The following is a 24,771-nucleotide window of genomic DNA, read 5'->3' as shown; positions in this document are numbered from 1 at the left end:
TTGCCCGAGGCTTTTTCCTACATATTATTTGCAGTCTCACGGTCAGCTTCACAGCTGGTAAGGTTCATTTATCAATGAAACAATGAGGAGCGGTATTGGGGAAAAGCATAAGTATACGCGAAAAGTTAATCAAGGTCTAATCTATGGAACTGCCGCGAACCTTGTCTTATAATTGAAGACTCCTATGCCTATTGAGGTATGGCTGTAGTCCATGACACAGAAAGAGGGTAATCCTTTGCACAATTGAGCTCGGTCGTTTATCTATAGCGATATCTTACTTACAGCTTCATTTCCGGCTCTAATAAAGTTTCGGTGGGTATAGATGGTAAAAAGGAGGCATTTTATAGGTGAATTTATTTCGTTATATTCATTTATCTAAAATGAAAGAAGAAAGACACCCTCGCGGAGCCTGGCATTAAACCAAAACATTTAATCACGCGGTGCAGGAAAAATACCATCGATTAAGAGGAACCGTAAACTGCCATGCTCTGCAAGCCTGTCCCGTGAACAGCATCGAGCGGGGCAACGAAGGCCATCTGACTCCATGAAAAATCCTCGTTATGACCACCATACACGAAAACTTCAAAACGACCCACGAAATGACCATCAACCCATACACGGCTGCCGGCGGCTTCGTCTGTAGTGACAGTAATCTGTGCCTTCAGAGGCACATCGACAACGTTGTGAGTCGAGCTAGTCATATTTGCCCAGATTCTTCCAGGCTCAGCAGGATCAAATCCGTCGGTCTCCGCAACGGAACGAAGAGGATATGGCCATCCGTCGGCAACAAAGATTAACTGGCCATCTTCGGACAACGAAAGGGTAGCATCTGTTGACTCAATAGTAAAGGGACCAGTGGCATCCAATCGCAAGGTATAGTTCATTCCCTTGCTACCAAGTCCTATCAGGTAGCCTTCCTGAGAGGGGTCTGCATGAGGTTTGCTCCATGAGAAAGCCGGATCAGTGGGATGCTCTGAAACATGAGAGAGTCTCCGGTTCAGGTTTTGACCAATGGCATGTGTGGTCAGACGCGCAATAGAGTCATCGAGGGTTGATATAGAGAGTCTCGGTCCCCGACTTCCTGACCATGCACGAGACCCAACGACTGGGATCCCATTCCGAATGGCATAGTAAGCCTCCAGCTGCGTAGTTGCATCCGGTCCATTATCATTCCAAGCTGCCATAATGGCACCCCGCACAGCATTTGAATCGGGCTGTTCAGTTTTGTTCACTGCGTTGAAGAGCTGTGGAGTCCACTGCCAACCTTCGATGTCGGCGAAATTCAATACACGGGCATTGTTGAAGAATTGGGGATAGGGAGCTGGTGTGATTGGAACATGGTCGTTTTTCAACGACATATAAGCCCACCAGTCCTCAGAGTTAATGATTTGGTATCCAGTCTCATCCAGCCGTACAGGATCTGATTGTCCGTACTGCCAATGCTGAATGGTGATGTTTTTGTCAATTGTCCGTGTTTTAGATGGCTCATAGGTGCCCCAGATCCGAATACTCTTTTGATGAGTCTGATAAATGAATCGAGACAACTCATTGACAAAGCTGATGTAGTCATCGGCTAAAGTGGGGTCGTATTCATCGGCGCCAATGTGAATCTCCTTGGTGTGGAACCAAGGAAGAAATTCCGTCCAAATTGATTTGACCAGTGGAATGGTTTCGGGGTGTGATAGGTTGAGTAGATCCTGTTGATCTAAGGCCAACTCCGGCTTCCATTTGGTCACCGATAGACAATGCCCCGGAGCTTCGATCTCTGGCATCACCGTCACTCCCCGCTGAGCACAGTGGGTCTGAAAGTCATCAAACTCGGATCGTGACAAAGTTTCATTGATTCGCTGGACGAGGGGCATCAGCTCTGGATTTTCAGGCCTCAGAGAAAATTGCGAATACACTTCGTCCCAGGTCACATTGGGTCCTCGGGAGAGAGGGTAGTTGTCCGTTGCGTGGTAGTGAAATTCGGATATTTTGAAGAATGACGCGTAGGTGCAAAGATCCTTTAAATAATCCAAGGAATACCATTTCCGACCGGCATCCAGCATGAAGCCTCTCGTAGCGTATGCGGGTGCATCTTCCACGCGACCAGCCGGAATTGAATGCGAGTTCAGGATGAGTTGCTGCAGAAGCGTCCGAGTGCCCCACCACATTCCTCGGGCGCCTGAACCCATGATAGAAACGCGGCCGTTTTGGACCACAAGTTCGTATCCCTCTTCTGAGATGGTGCCATCCTCATAAGTGACATGACTTTGAGCTGGTGAGCGACCGAGTAATATTCCTGATACGAGTTCTGGGAATTCATTCACGATTCGTATGTCCCAGGTACTGTTGGTGAGCTCCTCGAGATCATCACGGAATATTTCGGCGAATTGAGATGCCGAGGGTGGAATCAAGGTCAGGCCATGCTGGTCTTTCCACCTCGAAAAACCCTTGTCGACATATATAATATGATCTGTGGAAGCAAGAGAAAACCCATCCGAGTTCGTATCCCGGGTGTATTGAACGGGGGGCAAGGTCTGCAGAGCCAAAGCTCCTGAAGCTAGAAAAAAAACGTTCCACTTCATCGTGATGCATCCTGGCAAGAGAGAGATCGTCTCCTTTTCTTGTATTTTCGTGCAAGGGGCATGGATGGCAGCGTTACATAGCGATCGGCAATATTTGTTTAGATATGGAACGTGGAACGTGGGATGACACGGGATAAAGTAAGCGGGGAGTCTTGACTGTTGGGGTGGGGGCGCAGATAGAGGATAAACAGCGTTCCACGATACCGAGACAACTAATTTTAAGGGCCCATTTATTTAGTCTGAGCTAATAGCTTCGTCAATTCGTTCTCAGCCTATGACAGAAGTTAAGTGGCTTGCGTTCTAGATAGATTGTAGTAGCTTCTTTTCTTCGCAGTTGCGCGTCAGTAAGTACGCTCGATTTCTTGGCAGGGATTCGTCAAGCTACCTCGTGTATTTGGTCCTTCACAGCTTCAATCTATCGCTTTCCTCTTTTCTTTCTTCCTTTTCTTCAGATTTACTACGCATTGTGTACAGCCGTGGAATATGCAGTGTGTATTCCGAGGTATCGTGCAGACCTAACACTACTCGACAATCTAATAGAGGGTCACTATTATGTGGGTGGGCTGATGAACGACCTCTTCCAGGAGGGGCTTACACAATGAAATCAACACAGGAGACAAGGGGTATTGCAAAGACCTTCCTTCGTTGACCCAAAAATGCGATACTTTTATACTATGGACCTGCGATTGTCTGCATTAGCTGTCACTTCTTGCACATGTGAGGGGAGAACGAAAGTTTCAGCCAGCCCTGCCCACTGCAAAGCATCTAAACGAGCCAAGCCAAGCTTTACGAGGGGAAAGCTTTGGCTCTGGCACCGCAAGACTTGCAACCATGACTCTACTAACTGCTTTCCCCGGATTGCATGGGCTATGTTCGGAGCTTGCACGAGCAATAGCATCAAAAAATTCGAAACAGTCGCAAATCCAATACGTGACCCTACAGTGGTATAAGCAAATGAAGGCACATTATGAGCGGTGGTACTGTTGTATACTCACAGGAATACCAGAAACCGGTGAAGTCGCTAGGAGTTAGTCTTCTCGTGAAATTAACCAATATCGTAGCGCATTTTTCGGCCGCATGCAAAGTTATCTCTCCAGTGCCATATACATCCGGCATGGAAACCTCGGGTAAAGATTCGAGTATAGATATGTCTGTAAAGTCTAGTGTGGAGTCATCCACTGGTAATGGCGAGGTGGCCATTTCCTCTAGATCAAATATCATCGGGGGCTGGACGAGCGTGCCATTGGTCGAAGCATTGCACGGTACACATAGACGACCAGTAACAGATACGCAAAATGGATGGAAGTCGGATACGGTGCTAGGCCATTTACCGACTTGCTCCAATTTGGCAGGCGAAAATTTTCAGGCAAAGACGAGTACCAAGCATTTAGGTTCTCTAAAAGAGCCCGGCCTAGCTCGCCTGAAGATTCAAAATTTGCGTTCAAGATCTGGGAAGCTCTTAAAGTGCTACACAAGATATTTAGTAATCTGTTTGGTCCGAAACATAAGACTAGGACTCACTAGAATGTTTCGTGAATTTCATCGGCGATCCTCGCCAAGTTCACAAGATACCGGAACGGTATTTCGGTGTCACAGGAACAGGTAGAAAACCCTTGCCTAGGACCAACGAGGAAATCACCTTCATCCAATTCACTTACGTCCCATTCGTCTGAGTGTATATATGGGGGCCGCCCCATCAGCAAGCTGCGCCATTTATCTTCGGCGTAGACAGCCCACCATAACCGACGCCGCAGACGTTTCTCCCATGCCGGAATTCCCCACATGCGGCATTCAATGTGAACGCCGAGCGAACATGCTAGGCCGACAAGCTGACCCACAAAAGACCACAGGAACGGAGTATCGGCGGTCGTATATTGTGCGTCATCAAGTGGTCGTTGGTGGGTGTAAAGCAAAGCAGCTTGTAACACTGCAAGGCGAGGGTTGTGGATCTCCTCTGATATGATCTCGTACACCATACGCCATAGTCTTTGAACTGGTGATGCGTGGTATGTGTTTAAAACACAAAGATAATCATCATGGGCAACGAATGGGAACGCAGATGCGTAGACAGCCGCCAGGAGATGCACGGGTACATTTGTTAGTGCATCAAGCTCTGGTAGTTGATATGAAGTCGTGATCAACCCAAGTTGGGAGCGTGATATTACCGGAAGAGCGGGAAACACATACTTGACAAACCTGGACGCTGAATTAGTCATTTGATTAAAGTCTGGGGAGGTCTGGTTCAATACATACAGTGCGACTAGCCTTCTTCCATACTCTGGAGGAACAAGACAATCTAAGTGTTCCTTTGTTACTTCTCCAGTGCCTGCTCGTGTTTCATTTTTCATTGCAGTTGAGAGGTCATCGGACGTAATCATGAAGTGGACCGGTATTCGTTGTGCAGTAGGGACTCCTCCGGCATTGCGGTAATGCACTTTGTAAAAATACTTCATCCCAGAATCATCAAACCGGCAATGCCTCAGTAGCCAGGGGTCAGATTCTGCCGATGCACCAAACAATTGTGCGTGCCCATGATCAAGCTGGTCGATACTTTGCACGAACTGGGTTGGTGGACGACTGGCCAATAATATTCCAGAGCCTGGTGACAGACCATGGGCTTGGCCGAGGTCAAGCAATGGCAAGCAGGGCTCGACGCTTCTAGAGACCGATCGGGCGTTATATGGGCCTCCAAGGATATTCCCGCCTTGTGAGGACAACGGCAAACCATCGATGGTTGGAGAGGCAAATGAAAGTGACTCCGAATGACGTACCCGTTTCGGCGGTGGGTTATCGAAGGTGCAATCTAGCTTAGCAGCTCGGCATCGCTGGCAAGGGAGACCCATATCTGTTTGGCAGCCCAACTTTCGGGACCGGCATTGATCGCAGGGCCGGTGACGCTTCGACCGATAGGGCCGGGCAGAGGAAGGCGATGACATTCTTGGCTGAGGTCGGCCAGGACATCGGCGAGTGAGAAGAGGATCAGCAGGCAGGTTTCACTTCTTTAACATGATATTCCAGAGAGTAACCTTGATTTGACAATTCGGCAAACTTGGTAGAAGAGATGGCCGATGCACGTAGTGGCGCGGCGAAGTCCGAGTTAAATGGGTCCGGCGGATCGCTAATAGTGGGGTTAACCATCTAAATGGATCTATCGCTCATCCGGGCCGTGACTTTAGTCCAAATTCAAAATATCGCCAAGCAAAGCAGGCGCAAATATCACGTAAACGAGTTGACTGTAGTCACTTGTTAATTGCGTGTCGGCGAAGTCCAAGCCATCGGCCACCTTCGGCAAACCTTGCTAACCCTTGCCATCACTAAGGCCCGAGCAGGATTATTTCCAGGGAAAGTTTTGATATCCATCGGCGAACCGAGATAGAAATGTTGTTATCGTCATAACACACATTGGAAATCGGGGGCTTGCCGAGAGATTCATCAGCTATAAGACACCTGTAGAAGGCCATTTTTCACTGGAGTCTAGTCTATTGCTACCATCATCAAATTTCTAAGGGTCGAATTCAATTTACCATACAGTATTGGTAGGATGGGACCTCAACTTCAACGATCGTCAAAGGGCTGGGGAATAAAAGGGGTTTTTTCCCGAAATGACAGAAGTACGCGGACCATCGATGACACTCAATCCGATATTACGCTGGTTCCAAAGTTAGTTCACACTCTACTCGTCCAACCACGACTTACTAAATTGGTGATAGAGAGAGCAACAGGGGAAGGCCCAAAGGACCCGCACGAATGGAAAATTTCAATGGTAAGATGCTCGGTTTAGTCTCTTGGTACTTCCAAGGTTCCTATACTCATTTGTCTAACTCGAAAGTGTAGCTGCAGATATGTGTTTTGGATCTTGCTGCAGGAAAAATAAGTAGATGATCATCTGGGGGCTCTGCCTAGAGATTTTACAAAGAAAACCTCCGATTACAATAGGGCCATTTTGCCTCAAGGCTGTGTTTAACCCCTGAATCTTTACATGCATATGCTGATAATTTGATGGGCACAATGTCTACGTTCAAAATAATTGGTCCTAGTTCATAAAACCGGGTATCGCGCCGCGTATTGGTTTCTCCCATAGACTAACAAGGTTGATACAGCTCGTTTAAAGCATCTAACATCTCTTACATAATCAATATTGAACCTCGAAGCCTCCTAAAATATGTACTACGTAATTGAACCGGCTCAATTAGTTATAAACCGAAAGCGTGAGCCCGTGCGCAAAGACTCTCTCCACCCCTTGTAGCCGTAGAGCATTCCGCACAGGTCAACAATAGAATGTGCAATTTAGATCCGAGACACCGAATGTAATAATCATGTCATATCCGATGAACCCGGCTTACGTTAGTGTTGTTCCTCTCCACATACGAGGAGAAGCGGGGGTGGGGCTGGGGAAGCGGAAATCCCAACACAAAAGAACAACACATGTGAGAGATTTTCTGGGCAGGATAATGGATATACAGGACAGTATGGTAGTGGTGGGTGTTCATAAGCTTCCATGAGATGGTTGCATAACTTCGTCTGCTCATTCCCTTGTCCCAGTAAATTTTCACCGCCAGCCGATCCTGCTCATTTCGCCCATCCTCACTCCTACCGAGTTCCGAGCCTTGCTTGATGAGGGGCACAGCTGATGCCACGGACCACTTCGATGCATCACATCACTTAAGACCAATGAATCTGAGCACGAGGCGTGACTTGTAATTTGTTTTCATAATATAAATTTGCGACCGCTCTCGTTCAGAGACACCCGCTCCTTCCATCGCTGCCGTCCAGACAATCCCAACCGCATACGACACTTTTGAGCCACGATGATTTTCGAGCCGGCCGAACGAATTTTGCTCCCTACCAAGGACATTCTGTCCTACATATTTGATGATCCGCCCTATGATCAAAATCAGCCAGTATGAATAAATTGAAACATTTCAAGTCATCTTGAACCGTCTGATAAAGTTGAAAACCCAATAGATCTTTATCGATATTCGAGACCAGTCACGCTCGATCTCGTGCAATCAAGCCCGGAAATTGATACGCCTTCTCATCTCGGGGTTGCGCGCGTCCGGCTTCCGCAAAGGAGACTGTGTTCTTATCCATTCTTTCAATGACGTATGTCCCATTCTTGGAAAAAAATAATCCGCATCAAGAAAACTCATCTCATTTGGATCAGATCAACTATAGCATCCTAGTCCTGGCGATCATCGGGGCTGGGGGGGTGTTCACGGGCTCAAATCCGGCATACACACCAAACGAACTTGCGCATCACATCAAGGCTTCCGAGAGCAAGTTTCTAATCTCTGAGCCCGAAATATTAAAACCGCTACTTGATGCTGCGCAGCAGACTGGAATCTCGAAAAAAAATGTTTGGACATTTGATAACTTGGGACAGGAAATCCCAAATGGCATGAAATCCTGGAAGGAGTTGTTGAAATTCGGTGAGGATGACTGGGTTAGATTTGATGACTTGGAAAGTGCCCAAACAACAACTGCCGCGAGGCTATTTAGCAGCGGAACCACTGGTCTTCCAAAAGCAGTTACAATTACGCACTTCAATTTGATTGCACAGCATGAGCTTGTTCTTGGTGCGAACCCGCGACCGTATCCTGTAAGCTGCTTCCCATGGATACTATGACTGACGAGTAGCGACCTCTAACTAAGAACTCATTATAGATTTCCCGTATCATTGCAGTTCCTGTCTTCCATGCCTCCGCAGCACCAGTCACTCATATATCCACTCTAAAGGCCGGATCCGTGGCGTACATGATGCGGCGATTTGATTTGGAGCATTTTTTGACAGCGGTAGAGAAGTATAGTGTAACCGATCTGGCTATGGTGCCACCTATAGTGATTGCAATCTTGATGTCACCATTATCTCGGAGACGGCCTTTCCTCAAAAAGGTTAAGCTTGCCGCTTGTGGTGCTGCCCCGTTGGACAAAGACGTACAAGCACGTTTTAGAATGCTTATGAGTGAAGAGGGCCCATTCAACCAGGTATGGGGTATGACGGAGACATCATGCATCGCCACAATGTTCCCATTCCAGGAGCATGATGATACTGGGTCTGTGGGGCGACTCATCCCAAATTTGGAAGCCAAGTAAGACTATCGCCATTTCACCATTTGCTAATTGCTAACGTGATCATGTCAGACTGGTTGACGATGATGGGAAGAATATCTCGGCCTACAATGTACGCGGTGAACTATGTGTTCGTGGACCTACAGTTACGCCGGGTTACTACAAAAATCCCGAAGCCAACGCGCTTTCCTTTGATTCAACCGGATGGTTTAAGACAGGCGACATCGCATACTGTGATCAAACCACCAGAAAGTGGTACATAGTTGATCGGAAGAAGGAGCTGATCAAAGTCCGTGGATTTCAGGTTGCACCACCTGAAATTGAGGCTGTGCTCCTATCTCATCCATCCATTGTCGATGCAGCAGTCATAGGTGTCACCATTCCGGGTGCAGATACCGAGTTTCCTCGTGCCTACATTGTGCGTCGTGAAGGAAAAGGGCTTGCACTAACGGAAGGGGAGGTACAGAAATATGTCCTGGAGCGCCTTGCTCGCTATAAAGCTTTGACTGGTGGTGTGAAATTTGTTGGCGCTATCGCCAAAAATCCCAGTGGTAAGATTTTAAAACGTGTTCTAAGAGAAGATGCCAAAATTGAGATAGAGGCTGGCCTGATTAAACCCCGTATTTAAATTTCATCATCACGAGACTCAGTAGCTTGGAGTTTTATTTATGTCTATGCAATGCACACCGATCAGAAAGGGAATGAAATAACGATTTGAGATTTCAACCTACGTTATCGCTCCAGTATACTTGCAAGGCCAATAATAGGGTAGCATTTACGGGTTTATACTACCATGGGAAAAGGCATATCTTGTTAAGATCAACGTTATTGTCAAGAATCAGGAGCACATGCGGGGCAATTAATCCAATATGGCCCACCGTAGACCCTTAGCTGAAGGATTGAAACTCTAAGCCTGCAGGTAACATATTAACCGAGATCCGCGGCAACTCTGCCACTATATGCGGAGAACCTTCCTGTTAGCCGCGGGGGTGAGACAGCTTTTGAAAATGGAGCAGCAGCTGCCAACTTAACTAGCATTTGAGCTGGGCCTGGAAGGAAGAAGCTAGAAAATTGGGTATCCGCATTATGAATCTCATCATAATACATCAATGTCCTTGAATCCATTTAAGTAGCTCGTATTATGCAGTGTAGTTGAATCCTATGACTACACAGGCTATATTCGTATAGCCTAGTATGCTGAGAGGACCAATGAGGTCAAGCGGAATCAATATGATGTGGATTGAAATGATTGATTGATTGAAGAAACTCAGGAGACTGCTGTTGAGAGTAGTAGTCCCCTTGCACTTACGGGTGGGCTTGGCGGTCCGTACGACCGGTACTCGGCGTTACCACGCTCGAGTCCATGAGTAAGCAGAATTACATACAAAGACAAAGGAAATGTGATCTTCAATGTGACCACTTATTAGCGGTAAGTTATCCCTCCATGGGCTGACATCCTATTAAGTCAAAAGGCTACAAACCCTGTCTAGCCATGAGGATCATCGCCTTGCGTCTGCATCCAACCTTTTCAAAACTTTGTGTTGCAGAGAAAATTTCCTGCAACTAGGCACCAAACTCACTAGAATGCTTCAGCGGACAAGGTGAGCTCTAAGTGTCTGCTCCTGAGGTCATCGTCGAAAGGTGCGATGTGATGCGTCGATGCTAGGCTGTCCCCGTGCCCGCTGTCGCCAGGATGGTCGCACTGATTGTGCTCTTCCTGCAAGACCTCTAAAGTAGTTCATCCAGAACCAGAAGATTTGAGATCCCCGAACTAATCAGTGTAATAGATCGAAAGTCGCCGGGAGACCCGTCTATCCATCACATACGTCTTCATTCACTGAAACCAGCCTAGGTGGAAGGCCTCGAGGCAAGGTGTCAAGCATCGAAGGTTTGGCCAGGCAGCTTCTAAACATTTATCTACACATACCTCGAGCGAGCGAGAGAGAACGAAGTACACTAAACTTGTTCGATTTTAATTATCCGTTCATACGCATTGAAGAATTAGCAACGCTACTTTCTGAAGACATTGCCTATCTGCGGTTCAAAAGGTCGCTTTCTATATCAGAACAAGACTTCACACAGGAGTTCATTGACCAATAATTTAAATCAATTAATCCAACTGTCCCAATATTGAGTGAATCGCTATTCCGGCGAATTCTGAGTGGCGAATCGCCCGAGAAGTCCTCATTTCTTGTGTTTCGAGCTTTGCTCTTTGCAAGCTGTCCTGTGAGTGCCCAGATATAGGTTGGCCACTATATAAGATAGGCCGAAGCTAATAGTGAAAAATCAGTTTGTTTACTTGGAGACTCTGAAGTGCAGATTCACCGACAAGGGAAACGCTCGGAAACAGTTGAATGATAGGGCGAAGGTGTGCTCAAAACTGACCCGAGAATCTTGACCCGAGAATCTTGCCAATGTATGGAAATAATTATTTAACAAAATCTTTTAGATTCTGTTTGACCTTGAAGCAGAATCTCAACATCATGTAAACGCACAGGGTGCTATTCTGCTCACCCACCGCACATCGGCCGAAGCGCCGCACGCTGGAAGTTTATGGCTGACTTCACAGACATCATCGCTCTATGTATATGCATGCGAGGTTGGCCAACCGAAGAAGACTTTGAGGACGACATGCATCACTCGGTATACTACGATTATGAAACAGAAATGCGGCAAGCAGGCGCGTTTCAGGAACAATGTCGATTGCCCGTTGTCCTAACGGATCTTGTCTCCCTAGTCTTTACGCTTCGGGTAGCATCACATGCACAAGCACCAGAAACCTGAATATCGTGCCTCGCGATTAAAATTGATAATATAAAGCTGTCTTTGATCAATTGGGAGGCCCAAACCGATCCACCTCCCAATTCAAATGCACGGCGGGGGAACTCTCACCCTGAATCATCCTTGAGGAACTCCACTTTCATGTTTTACCAGTAAGTTGAAACCACTCAGTATCAACTTGGCAGCATTTGGCCCTAATATGAGCATGTAACTAGTGCTTCTGGGGCCAACCTGGCTCAATATGCGGCAATCATGATTGGAGAACATCTATCACCTGCATCGGACAGATACCGAGATGCGATTCTCGAAATTGGAGAGGACTTGAGGTTCTTTGCTCGTAAATTTCACTACAAATGGATTATAGGACAGCCGTGCCATTCAATGAGAATGCGAACACTTATTACCCCGATGGTAATCGTAACATTTATCGCAGGTGCCTTGATGATCAGCAAAGCCATACTAAAAAAAGGTTGGTAAATCTGTATTGTTTTGATTTTGGGGACAAGCTTGACGGTCACATCGGTCAGACTAAAAGAGGAACGGCCAAAGTCGGCCATTTCCTGATCGGCTCCATGCGCTGCAACCGGAAGTATCAGTGCTGGACCACCAGGATATCTGGATGATTTTCATGACGGAACCATCGAGAGACAAGCTGACTCGATACGTTACCTTCTTATTGTACATGAAACGTTCGATGCCAACTCAGGTATGTCTTAGAAACTTTCAAGTTCTATTTCGCTAGGTACAACATGAATTGGATGATTCTGGGCTGTTAGTTACTTGAAAGTGTTTGAATCAGCTAAAGCTCTTAAACAGGTCCCGAAAAGAGGTCGGGGTCTTTTTGTGACAAGCTACAGATAAATCGCTGGGGCCTGGTAGGTTGGGTTAAAAGGTCAAACCCTGTCTAAAATGGGTAGCCTGGTCGGGTTTAAGAGAGTGCATTCATAATTACACCCGTGAAAACCCGTTCCAACTATCAAATAGTAAGCCAGATCAATTATTGAACTCAAACATGAGGGTTTCCGAAACCAATCCGACAGAAAATCCGGAACTCTCATGCACATGAGCGACTTCCCAGATAGGTAATCATAGCGATTCCCTACCCATTTTCATTTTCATTTTCATTTTCATTTTCATTTTCATTCTCGTGGACCTCTGGTTTCGGGCCAATAGCAGTGAAAAATTTGATCATCGCACATGTTCTATGTCGCTTTTATCTAACTGTGATTTATGTGAGCCTCGGCTGATATGGGACATTTTGCAAAGACTCTATCTTCTGCACAGAAGACTGTTATGGCGCTGCTATTATTCATTCCTGTAGTGACACGTGTGGAAAATTTGCACAAAAGCTGCGTGTGCCGGCTTAGCCACCATGAGCGCTCAACGAAATCCGAAAGTTCCAATAGTCCACCTGGCGCAAATGTGACCCGGAGTCAGTTTGCTCTAACGCACAAAATTTTCGAGCACCTGGATTAACGTTATGATGGTGGTAGGCTATTAAGGATACAAATAACTATATTGTAACACAGATGTAAAGAACTTCGAGCTTGATAATCGAATTGATCATTGAAGTATTGTCCAAACCATAGGTACCGGAACTTTATGTTCATCCGATTAGGGATCTGCAAGGTAAACTCCAAATCATGACTGTACTCCAGGTACAGTATATGCTGGACGTCAATCATTAACAGAGGCAAATTCCGTTAACACAGTTCTTTTGATTTAAAGCTTTATGGAAGGGAAAAATGAAATGGGATAAAGAAGATTTCAGCTATCTGATTCTAGATATGGATGCTGGACAAGGGAGTTCACATGATATTGTATTTACCGGCAATAGTTAGATTAATTACGAATATCAGAACAACAATGTGACTGCATTTAAGCGATAAAGCCTCCATATTAGCTTTATCCATGGGGTTACACCTCCTTGAAGTTTATGACCATCTTCAACCCTCCTTATGTCGTCCATATCATGCTGTCCAGAATGTCAGACGCAAGCAAAATACATAGAGAACCTTGTCTTTTCAATGATAGCTTGTTATGAAGCTACTAAGAATTCAGAGACTGCAATCCGTTGGAACGCAAAGAATTCAGAGGAAAGGTCGAACAGAAGATAAGTTCTAGGCCCCATCTTAGCTGAGCGGCCCAGCCTATGATAAAAGGAGCATGTTGGGACCAAATCAGAGCACTTGTGCTCCCCGAGATTGACCTCGAGGAAATTTAACGGAATTTTGTGCGTTTTATTTGGATTATCTATGTATATCCAAATAATTCTCTATGGAATATTTACACCGTCCTATGCAGCGGAATCGCAGTGGTTCGAGGTATTTTCCGCCTCGGAGACCATTGTTAGGGGTAATTTACCACTTGTTGTTGAAAACCTTGCCATCGACGTAGTTGACCAGCTCCTTCACCGGTGATAGATGGTCGCGGCCGGCACCAAACTGCATGCCTCGGCGTAAAACTTTTCGGTAGTTCTTTCCAGGAGACACTTTTCCAAGCACGTACTCTTGACGGGTCTCGACACGTGTAGGAACAGGAATGGAACGACCCACCACGGCCTCCATACCCTGCCAGGCAAAAGTGATAGCCTCCTTCGCACCTGCTGGGATACCAGCATCATCGAGCATTAAGATACGAGTGTTTGGATAGTGTTTCTGGATATATGCGGTGATATTGGGATTATATGCACCACCGCCGCACATGAAGATTTCTGCGATCTCAAGGTTTTTCGGAGCATACCGACGGTAGTGGTCCACAATAGCCTGTGCGGTGACGCGTGTAATGGTCGCGACGACGTCATCAGGACTGAGTCCTTTAGCTTCAGCTTCGGCGATGAGGTCATGCGCAAGGGTGTCGCGGAAAACTTCGCGGCCTGTAGTCTTTGGTGGGTCAAGGGCAAAATACTTGTGACGAAGGAATTCGTCAACAAGCTCTTGATCGACTGTGCCGCGTGCACCCATCTCGCCATCCTTGTCGTACTCCCGCTTGCCGTCTGTATAATGGCGCACGACCGCATCGATGAAAACATTGCCAGGGCCGGTATCAAAGTCGTAGCATTCGTTCACGCCGCCGTGGGTATCAGGCGGAATGAAGCATACATTTGCGATGCCGCCGATGTTCTGACAGGCACGCAACTTTGTGGGATGATGTAACACTAGTGCGTCAAAAAACGCAATCAAGGGCGCCCCCTGTCGACCAGCAGCTTGATCGCTCACGCGAAAGTCGGTCACTGAGGTAATACCGGTGCGTGAGGCCAGGAATGAGCCTTCGGCCATCGTCAGTGCGCTCCGTGTCTCCCCAGGTTCAGGCATAGAAAGAAGCCAGATTGTTTGGCCATGGGAGCCTAGTACATCAATGGATTCGATATCCACATTTTGATCTTTGCAAAATTGATGCACTGCGGATGCAAATGTCTCGCCGAGAATGACATTCACTTCGGATAATTCGGATGGGGACGTGTGGTTGCGCAGGATCATATTCATGATTCGTTTCTTGATAACTGGTTCCAGCGGGATTTCCCCATACTATTACCAAAGTCAATTATGTTCCAAGGGAATAGTCGGAATATTTACCTTGAGCAGCTCAAAGTGCATCGGAGAGTCAGGAGTCTCTTGACGGAAGCGGCAGAGGGCACAGTCGATACCATCCTTCATTCAATGTGAGATTTATCGTACTGCCACGATCAAAGTAGAGTACTCACCATCGACGTCCCACTGTTCAGGCCGAGGACGGTCAGATCCAGGGCATGACCAGCAGTACCATTGGTCGTGCTCGAAGCCATTGCTTGATCAATACTGGTGCCTCAACGTATTCAACCGGATTGTGTATAGAGGGACTTAATCGAGGGTCTCGGCCGTATTTAATGGTGACCGGCTGAATGGTAAATCGATAGCAAAGCCGCCATTCCATTTCCGATGGTCCCAGAGTGTGCTTCATGTTCGCGCCGGCTAAATGGACTGTCGGTAAAACGCTAATTTTTGTTACGCTAAGTCACCAGGAATTCACAATAGAAAATTCTCACGATTCAGCGGGCTCTGTTAAACGGCTAAACGCTTAATTTAACAGTGCCGCGTGGAGACATCCTACTGTATTCTTCTCCAGATTTCTGCATCCTGATTGCCGGGGAAGCTCCACCCTACATCAAAGTCTTACGAATGTCCACTAACTCTGATGGATGACAAAAGCCAGCGCAATGATGAGCTCAGCGGCTCTACTGCGCGGCTACACGCTTAAATGAGAAGTACCAGTATACTCATCCCGAGTTTCCCCAGAATAACCGTTCCGATGGCCCGGGAACGCCCCACATTGTATATAAAGGATTCATGAGAGTCCGATGATTCCGAAGAATGAACTTGGACTGAGCAATAACCAACATGGGATATACGACGCTGTGGAAGCGGCTCTCGCCGCGCCAGCTGAATTTTACCATACAAATTTTCTCCCTCATTTCCATCTTCTTCGAGGGCTATGACCAAGGCGTCATGGGCGGCGTCAATTCTTCACCTAGGTATGTCACAGAGGTCGGTATTGGTAAGTCGGATGGCACTGTGACCGACACCACGCACCAGGGTGGCATTATCAGCGTTTATTACCTGGGTGCCATCTTTGGTTGTTTTGCTGGAGGATATTTGGCTGATCGAGTCGGCCGTATAAATGGTCTTTTGATGGGCGCATTGTTCGCCCTGGTCGGCGGTGCATTACAGAGTGCCGCTCAGAGCTCTAACTTTATAATCTGCGCTCGGGTGGTAACCGGTGTTGGCACTGGAGGTGCGTGAATGATCAAATATTCTAACCTTCACTCACTGATGACGGCATAGCTTTAACTGGTATCACGCCTGTCTTGGTCTCAGAAACCTCTTCAGCAGATCATCGTGGCGGTTTTCTAGGCTATGTTTTCGTTGCCAATTGTAAGATGACCCCCAACCTTTCTTACGCCAATTTATCACTTATAATTTCTAGACCTAGGGATATCAGTCGCATATTGGATTTCCTTCGGTCTCGCTTTCATCGACAACGGCTACTCGGATGTGAGATGGCGATTTTTGCTCGCTTTCCAATGCGTTCCAGCTTTTATCCTTGTCGCTTGCATCAAGATGCTACCCGACAGTCCCCGTTACCTCGCTTCAGTTGGACGCAAACAGGAGGCTCGCGAACTGTTAGAACAACTTCGGCGACATCATTCCACCCCCCAAGAAATTGATCATGAATTTTTTGAGATTGTGACATTGGCGGAGGAAGGCGAACGTGGCTCTCTTCAATTTGCAAAAATTTTATTTGGGCAGAGTGGTAAGCTGCATCCAAATTTGGGTAGGCGAGCTTGGCTATGTGTCTGGCTACAGATCATGGCCTCCTGGACGGGTATTACTGTAAGTGTGATTGTACCGCGCAACTGTTGTTGATCAGTGTTCCTGAATGTCAGGAATCTAGGCTGTCACTGCATATGCTCCGGTTCTCCTCGAGCAAGCCGGATACAGCAAACTTAAAATAAACGGTCTGGCCGGTGGTATCAACACAATTGGTATCTTTGGTACCCTCATAAGTGCTCAGATTGTCGATCGATTAGGCCGTCGCGTCTGCCTGATAGGCGGTGCAGCGATCTTGTTTATCGTCAATCTAATTGTGCGTCCCCACCTCTGCAGAAATTGACATGTCTCCTCCTAACCATATCATAGGCCGGCGCTGTCTACGAGGGCTCATTGCACAATCCTGAAAAGGCGGCTCAGTACGCTGCCGGTGCTATTGCTATGTTGTTCTTATTCAACCTTGGGTATGTCGAGCACACCCTGAGTGAGGTAGCTCTGAAATAATTTATTATCTTATGGCAGTTATGCTGCGACATGGGGTACTGTCGCATTCTTAATTCCTACGGAAATATTCCCTAGCGATCTGCGAGCCCAAGGAAATGGCTTCGGAATTACAGGTTGGGCTATCGGTGTCGGCATGACTACTCTGGTCAACCCGATTATGTTTGAGACCCTGAAGGTAAGTTTTCAACCTATAGGGAGCTTTCATGTTGCAGAGGAAGCTGACTACCATTTCAACAGAGCCGCACTTATTTCCTCTTCGCCGGTCTCAATTTGCTCTGGATCCCGATTCTCTATCTCTGTACGTCTCGCCATTGAATCAATCGTGGAAGACCATAACTAATGGTTTAGTTTACCCGGAAACATGTAACCGCTCCCTGGAATCGATCGAAACATTGTTCTCCACCCCGAGCCCCTTCCACTGGAAGATGGAGCAGGCATTTGAATTACATGGTAATGTTTTGGCGGAACGTGGAATTAGAAAGAATGATGGTCTTGAGGATGACATGAATGAGTTTGAATCATTTGAGAAGCCAGAGGAGCAGATGATTGCCTAATGCGTTGGAATACCCCGTCAAGAAATCATTCCTATGGTTTAGCAGTGATCTAGTAGCTATATCCGGACATGTTGGTCAGCTTTTCCTGCGATGGACTTCAAATGCATATAACAGTGGTATCACTTCGATTATTGATTTTGACCCTGGTTGAGATGAGTACCGCGATGAGTAGCACCAACTTCCGGCAATGCTGATATCATCACTTTTTTGGGTCACCGCTTTCCCGTCCGCTGTTCAACCCGAAAGATTTAGTCTTGAATACTGGTCTAATATTTTATTTATGCCTTATTCTATTCAGTTAACAAGCCGTTCAGAGTTCTCCTTTACAGGCCTCTCCTATACTACCGTACAATGCCTCTAGCTATGAATCTCGAACCGTACAAAGAGGAAAATCTTCTGGCTTTCCCAAATTTGAACACACAAAGATATTATCAAAATATACGCAGGTTTTAACCCTGGTACAGCATCTTTCAAACTAGACAACAACTGATTTGTGAGTATAACCTCCGCAATAGCGATAAAAACCGCCGGGCCCATGCTCTGCCCAAACAAGATGACCCCAATCCCAAGATTGACCTCTGCTGTACTTAAGGCTGTCTGGCTAGCCGCCTGGGGAGCTTGGAAACCAATGCCTTCACTGAAGCCTACGAATCCGGAATAGAGGATGATCTTGGCTAGGGACGTGTTGAGATCGTATGTTGTCATCAAGCCCGTGGCAATGGGCATACATACGGAAGCGAAGATCATAAATGGGGCGTAGTAGTCAAACGTGGTGGTGCCGATGCCCTAATTCAGCAAGGATGGGTATCATCAGGTAGCTGCTCTCGCTTAGCGTCTGGCAGGAGATGAAATTGTCAGCGCAGTTACCTATATTCACGAAATAGCCACGAAATCTCTTACACGGCATCGAACCATTTGATAGTATATTGGCAAGTACTACTCTAAGACGTTCATCATCGAGTTAGTGCACATAGTGAAGACGAATCCCGCGACGACACTCCGGCTTTTGATAATGCGGAAAGGGAGTGCTGATGAGTCTCCGCGTCAGTATTGATTGATGACGAAAGCAGCGAGTAATACAGTGAATACAACGAACGGTGCAATAACTTTACTGTCTGACCAGGGGTACTTAATTCCCGCCCAAGATAGCATGACAAAGAGCGCTGCTAGTGATGGAATAAACAAGCAGTTGCTCACAAGGTCGAGCTCGCTGATCTTCTGAGTGAATGTGAGGTGGTCCTCTTGGCAGGTTGTTGGGTCCGAGAAGAGGAAGAGCAACGTTGCCAGCGATACACCGCGAATAGGAAGATTGTCCCTAAGAAGAAGTCAGTAGTAAGTTACATTAGTCATGTCTGTAATGTAAAACACATACCAGAAACACCATTTACATCCAAAAGCCTGCGTCGGTGCGCCACCTACTAAAGGCGCCGCAATGATCGCAAGCGATTCCACACACGACATCAGAACTGCAAACACTGGCCCCTTGTTGAGCGGCAGAATATGCACCAGGATGGCAAAATACCCGGCCATCTCACCCGAGGACCCCTGTCAGCCCATGGAGTGATAAATGACCGCTAATAAGTGGTCACATTAAAGATCACATTCCTTGTATTTTGTATATACTTCTACTTACTCATGGACTCGAGCGTGGTAACTGCCGAGTCCATGGTCGTACAGACTAACAATCCCGTACGAACCGCCAAACCCACCCATAAGGGCAAAGGGATTACTCTCAGTAGCAGTCTCCTGAGTTTCCTCAATCAGTCAATTATATCAATCCACATCATATTGATCCCGCTTGACCTCATTGGTCCTTTCAGCATACTAGGCTATATGAAAATAGCCTATGTAGACAACCCCAGACCCGCCACTCCTCTTCCTACAATGAACATGGTCGACGAGGAAGACAAGATTGTTTATAAGTAAGATGGCCTTTAGTGAAAATAGCTTAAACAGTTTCGCGAACCCGAATTAAAACGCACAGGCGCAAAATCGAAATGCAGATGAGTATCATCCCACATCGGCGACAGTGTGGAAATGGTTAGTGATACTCAGCACGGCTGTAGCGGCGATGTTGGCGTCTAGGCCTCCGAGAATTAGGATCACGCATAGTGCGATGATCATGAACCAGAACTTAGAGCCTGTTGGGTAGTTGAGGTCTGAGTCTGGGGCAGATTCGATGTTGATAGACTAAATTGTTCATTCCGATGCTGCCGTAGATGGTGGCTGGTTTTGCTGGTGCTGTTGTTCATTCTGCAGGTCAGGCAAGCCAGTGAGCACCTCGCGCTCGAGAGAAAGGGCCTATGCTGTGGTTGTGGTCGCCATTGTACGAGACCCTCTTGATTGGGCATATAAAAAGAAAGGGGATTTACCATTATCGTAGCTGATATGTGGGGCCAACTCCGAGCGTCTGCTCCGCGGCTGAGCTGGGAAATGGCTCTAGGGTGGTACCAACTAAGCTATCCGTGCGGTCTGCGCACCACCCGAAGAACTCTCGCCCGCTCACCCTGGTGACCCGACTAATGATCGAACTCAAGCCACATGGCGGATGCAGCTTATTCTTGAAGCACCCTTGAATTTAAAATGGCACTGAATATTGTTTCAGGGTAAGTATGGGTAATATGAGTATATGTTTTGGAAAATGAGGTGATAGACTCTGTATGAGAGTAGGGCCTTACGTGGAGACACTATCAAAAAGTTTATACTAGACCAAAATGCCATTGGCACTTTGAGTGCTTAGCTAGTGGTATTCCCATTCAATGCTGACAGATACCGTTGGAATACAGAAGTGATTACTAGACCGTGCACTCACTCGCCCCACGGGTCCAAGTTAAGGACCTTCCACCCGCATATGCCGCGTCTTACATATTATAATATACACCATACCCTATCACGTTGAATGACTAAGCCAATGGAGGCATTGAAATAACAAAAAAGTCACGTTTTAGACTACGAAGTGATCATAGGCTTTAAGATCTGTGCTATTATAATTAGACATTGACATGGGCCGGCCAGAGAGCCCGGCTCGTGGGGGCCAAATCAACGTCTTATTATAATACCCTTCTCTTCTACACTCTGTTACTTCTCGTCTGTTGACATTTAGGAATAGAAGTTTGCTTAAAGTACGGCTTTGCTCGCAGCTCGGAGGCAGGTTTTGTCTGGGATAAACCGATAACAGATGCTTACGATACAATGTGGGTGGAAGTGACCATCGGACTTTGGGAGGAAGGTGCGCAAATGCCAGGGTTTAGAAACAAAAAAAGTCCACAGAACTTATAAAAAATTCATGCAGAGGTATTAGAGGCAAAAAGACGGGCTGCTATATTTCTCGGTAGAGCGTGGTAGCTCTTGAGAGTGATAAAATGGTTTCTCCCTCCTGAGAAATACTTTCAACACTCCAGCATCAGGAAGAGAAATGCCATCGAAAAACCTGTGACTACCTTTTGTATTCTGGGCGTATTCTTCACCGTGTTTCAACCCTTGAATTTCTTAGGCTTGATCAGCATACTACTAATCGGTTCTGTTCATTTTTCCTTCTAGGATAGCGCCTCATGGAACATCACCGCTGCGGCATTGCTTAACATAAGCTGTGTTATTGACGAGGATAGCTCTTTGTATAACTAATGCCTATAGCCCAAATATATCCGTCAGCTTGTATTCGCCAAGGTCACCGAAAAGATTTTTAGCATTCTGTTGAGCCGTTTTTCTGGCCTAGTCTTTGGGCACGAGGCCATCCCCATGTCTTTGATTGTTGTCCCCTGTGGTTTCTGCAGACGCCATCTGAACGGCACTTGGGAAGAAATCTACGGAAATGAGTGGTAAAACTAACTTCGGCCCACTCCCTAGCAGCGACAAAGACACAGACCACAGGGCGAGCTTGCCTACAACCACTCACTGATCCGATAAAGCCTTAAAATACACGCCGGGTCACACTGCATCGGAAACTAAACCAGCTTCTAAGCCTTACAAATGCCACACAGCATGAGATTTGATATTTGGAACTCAAATTCAGGTCAAGAAATTCCCAAGTTAGAACCCCTCGAATTTTGAAGTTGCTATCACGGACTCGTTAAGTAACTGGTACGTGGCTTTGAAATCATATTGGGCCTTCCATAACGCCATCATAGTTGAGAACCTCATCAGCTACTGCTCAACCTCGATATTTTCACTACTAGGCATAGGTTTTTCCTCGGCAACACCATCATCACTCAGTAAGCCTAGTTCGGTGTAGATTTGGAGAAGACGGTTGCGGTCCTCAATGGCATTTCCGGCTTCGTCGCCAAAGACTTCATCCATCTCCTCAAGAGTGAGATTCTTGGTTTCTGGGACAGCAAAATAAATGAATAGTGCGCCGATGAAGCAGATCAGACCGAAGAAGATGAAGGTGCCATAAGTCATCGATGTGACCATGGGAGGTGTGGCTTGGCCGATCTAGTCCTTGTTAGTACTCAAGACCAGGACTTGTGCATAGGGGAATCAATTACAGCAAAGTTATTGAGCCAGTTCGATGAAGCACCAATGGAGATGCCTTTTGCACGAAAGCCGAGTGGGAAGATCTCTGCAACAACGACCCAAGCGCCGGGCTGCGGGAACGGTAATTGTCAATATATATTTAACCCCAAGTAAGAACAGTGTGGGAAATGACTTACACCCCAGGAGTAGCCAAAGTTGATCTCATAAATCCACACAAAAACGACGGCAACCCAGCCAGCAGCTCTATGGGCTGCCCAGTTCTTGTTGAAGGCTCCATCCAAAGCAGCCACAATAATATGCGAAATACCCATCCCAATGGCACCGGCAATCAGGACGGGTCTACGCCCAAGTTGATCAATGTACAGAACGGCAGGGATGGTAGCAAGGAACATAAGGATGCCGCCGACACCACTAGCAAGAAGCGACGTGGTGTTTCCCGTGAGACCGAGATCTTTGAATATGAACTATGAACAGTTAGCATGAAACAAACCGACTTCGTCACGCGAGTTGAGAAGATTACAGCTGCATAGTAGAGGATAGCGTTAACTCCAGACCCTGTGAATGAACAGCATTAGCTAGCGAGTCCACCATGGCTGCCTGGTACAGAACCCACATTGTTGGAAAACCATAATAAAGACAGCAACAAGAACTCTCTTGAAGAGGGATCTATTAGTTAAGAGGCTGACGTATTCCTGAAACCCCAATTTAGTCTGGTTCATTAGCCCAGGAACGTGATATTGAGGGAAACGGGCAGCCAAAGTTTCAACTTCAAAGCGATGTTGCGCCTTTACTTCAAGGTATTCGAGTTGGACCAATTCATTGTCGGAAGGCAGAGACCGAATCTGGGAAATAACAGCCAGACTTTCCTCTTCTCGTCCTTTCGTCATGAGCCAACGGGGGCTGGAAAGCGTTAGTAATACATTTCCTGTTCACCTAAAGCGTGTAGGCATACCTAGGAGGCATGAACAAGATACCAACACCAAGCCCGAGCGCGGGAAGGATTTGAATGCAAATTGGAACCAGCCAAGCAGCGTTGGACTGCTGCGCGCCGGTACCCCCGATGTAATTTGTCCCGTATCCTGGAAATAGATCAGCAACAGCTTGAAACATTTCGATTTGATAGCTTACCTATCCAGTACGATACCATAATCCCGAAGGTTATCGCAAGTTGCTGAAGCGACACAAGAGATCCTCTTAGCTCTGCAGGGGCCAGTTCTGCGTTGTACCTAGATGATTCATTAGCTGGATATTGAAAGTAGTTCGCTATCTGACGCCCTTACAGTGGCACGATCATAGAAAGGGTGCCGACACCCATACCAGTAACAAAACGACCACCATAGATGTAGGACGGCCCTTTAGCACAAGCTTGAACGATAACCCCGAGCAGGAAGATAATAACGCCGCCAATAGTCGCCAACTTACGCCCGAGGCGATCAGCGAGGACACCATTGATGAGGACGCCAACCCAAGCGCCAAGTTCAAGAATACTATTTACTTGTCAGTCACCCGAATAGCGATTATGACATAGGTTCCATGACTATGGTATGCGCACGCGGTCAAAAATCCCCTCAAAGTGGGGTTGGCGATCGATTCAGGATGCACTGTAGCGGAGAAGGAGGTCATATTCAAGATTTGTCCGAACATTCCTTGATTGTCTTCGCTCTTCAATTAACACAGCCATAGCAGTCAGTATCAAAAATCAAGGAAAGCCTTACAGCCATACACAAAACCACCAAGAGAAGCAAATACGGCGATGGCAAAAATTCGAAGGTTCGAGAGCAGACCCTTAATTCCAGACGGCCCGGCGAGCTGGGCACGTCTTCTGGAGAGAGCATGCTGTCCTGAAGCAATTGTTGTGACCATTTTGAAACACAGATAGGCCTAAAGAATGCATCTTGGAGTCTTCAGCCTCAGCCTTTATACAAATCCCAAGCGGGGCCTTTGTAGAACGATCATTGCCTGTATCAGGGTAATTGTGGTGGAAGCAAACAAGGAGCACCAGTCAGACACGTTTAAAAATACAATCTGCCTAAATAGCTTTATAGCCAAGTCAGCAATAAGCTTTCAAAGTAGCTATTGCTGGCAGCTGACCATTTCAGCAACGCTTGTACCTTTTTCCGTGGGCCTGATTGGACGCTTGGGCGCTTGGCCAGTGCAAAGCGACCGGCAAATATCGATACTTATAGAGAACAGAGGAATGACCAGCGGCGCATTAAGGCTGAATTGTGGGGGTAGCTGAAGACCTCTCCTGCCTGATTTATTGACTGAGTAGGATAGCCGTGTAACGTATTATCACAGGTCGCCACTCAGTCCATGGAATCGAGATCGCAACAAGCCTGCTAGCATGGAAGGACTGTGCATTTACCGTGTATGCAGGTCGTAAAGGATTCGTTTTACATGGCTATATGAGAGTTTATTTAATTGCGGTATGCAGTAGTAGAGAGTATCCCTTGATTGCCTAGACTCAAAGAATTGGATAGACCTAGGAACGAACCTACTCGTGGGTCCCACCAC

The 24,771-nt window shown here is 46.8% G+C and overlaps 7 protein-coding genes across 7 annotated transcripts; 2 read left to right on the top strand and 5 right to left on the bottom strand.

Moving 5' to 3' along the window:
- Window positions 1–461: 461 nt before the first annotated feature.
- N7443_001829 (beta-N-acetylhexosaminidase) lies at window positions 462–2,570 on the bottom strand (the record flags this gene model as incomplete). The annotated part of the gene is made up of 1 exon (XM_056881885.1): window positions 462–2,570. One exon carries the CDS (start codon window positions 2,568–2,570, stop codon window positions 462–464), a length of 2,109 nt encoding a protein of 702 aa, XP_056743726.1.
- Window positions 2,571–3,787: 1,217 nt separating this feature from the next.
- On the bottom strand, window positions 3,788–4,948 carry N7443_001828 (fungal specific transcription factor domain-containing protein; the record flags this gene model as incomplete). Its single annotated transcript, XM_056881884.1, has 3 exons — window positions 3,788–4,037; window positions 4,092–4,766; window positions 4,824–4,948. The coding sequence occupies 3 exons, from the start codon at window positions 4,946–4,948 to the stop codon at window positions 3,788–3,790; spliced, it is 1,050 nt and encodes a 349-aa protein (XP_056743725.1).
- Window positions 4,949–7,378: 2,430 nt separating this feature from the next.
- N7443_001827 (acyl--CoA ligase) lies at window positions 7,379–9,267 on the top strand (the record flags this gene model as incomplete). Its single annotated transcript, XM_056881883.1, has 5 exons — window positions 7,379–7,471; window positions 7,536–7,673; window positions 7,735–8,169; window positions 8,235–8,659; window positions 8,712–9,267. The coding sequence occupies 5 exons, from the start codon at window positions 7,379–7,381 to the stop codon at window positions 9,265–9,267; spliced, it is 1,647 nt and encodes a 548-aa protein (XP_056743724.1).
- Window positions 9,268–13,780: 4,513 nt separating this feature from the next.
- Window positions 13,781–15,204, bottom strand: N7443_001826 (UPF0075 domain protein; the record flags this gene model as incomplete). Its single annotated transcript, XM_056881882.1, has 3 exons — window positions 13,781–14,947; window positions 14,996–15,070; window positions 15,124–15,204. The coding sequence occupies 3 exons, from the start codon at window positions 15,202–15,204 to the stop codon at window positions 13,781–13,783; spliced, it is 1,323 nt and encodes a 440-aa protein (XP_056743723.1).
- A 592-nt stretch (window positions 15,205–15,796) lies between these two features.
- N7443_001825 (uncharacterized protein) lies at window positions 15,797–17,784 on the top strand (the record flags this gene model as incomplete). The annotated part of the gene is made up of 8 exons (XM_056881881.1): window positions 15,797–16,190; window positions 16,241–16,330; window positions 16,383–16,789; window positions 16,851–17,042; window positions 17,096–17,190; window positions 17,249–17,405; window positions 17,468–17,528; window positions 17,579–17,784. The coding sequence occupies 8 exons, from the start codon at window positions 15,797–15,799 to the stop codon at window positions 17,782–17,784; spliced, it is 1,602 nt and encodes a 533-aa protein (XP_056743722.1).
- Window positions 17,785–18,141: 357 nt separating this feature from the next.
- N7443_001824 (uncharacterized protein) lies at window positions 18,142–19,805 on the bottom strand (the record flags this gene model as incomplete). The annotated part of the gene is made up of 5 exons (XM_056881880.1): window positions 18,142–18,570; window positions 18,982–19,099; window positions 19,320–19,358; window positions 19,418–19,530; window positions 19,767–19,805. The coding sequence occupies 5 exons, from the start codon at window positions 19,803–19,805 to the stop codon at window positions 18,142–18,144; spliced, it is 738 nt and encodes a 245-aa protein (XP_056743721.1).
- A 2,122-nt stretch (window positions 19,806–21,927) lies between these two features.
- On the bottom strand, window positions 21,928–24,120 carry N7443_001823 (uncharacterized protein; the record flags this gene model as incomplete). The annotated part of the gene is made up of 10 exons (XM_056881879.1): window positions 21,928–22,215; window positions 22,269–22,367; window positions 22,434–22,721; window positions 22,778–22,812; window positions 22,871–23,157; window positions 23,210–23,336; window positions 23,386–23,483; window positions 23,538–23,744; window positions 23,810–23,912; window positions 23,973–24,120. 10 exons carry the CDS (start codon window positions 24,118–24,120, stop codon window positions 21,928–21,930), a joined length of 1,680 nt encoding a protein of 559 aa, XP_056743720.1.
- Between the last annotated feature and the right edge of the window lie 651 nt (window positions 24,121–24,771).

Source organism: Penicillium atrosanguineum (genome assembly GCF_028827265.1).
Source record: "Penicillium atrosanguineum strain IBT 20685 chromosome Unknown utg000002l_segment0_segment0, whole genome shotgun sequence".
Taxonomy (NCBI): domain Eukaryota; kingdom Fungi; phylum Ascomycota; class Eurotiomycetes; order Eurotiales; family Aspergillaceae; genus Penicillium; species Penicillium atrosanguineum.
The sequence above is the reverse complement of the archived record's forward strand: the minus strand, read 5'-3'. Positions and strand labels throughout refer to the sequence as shown.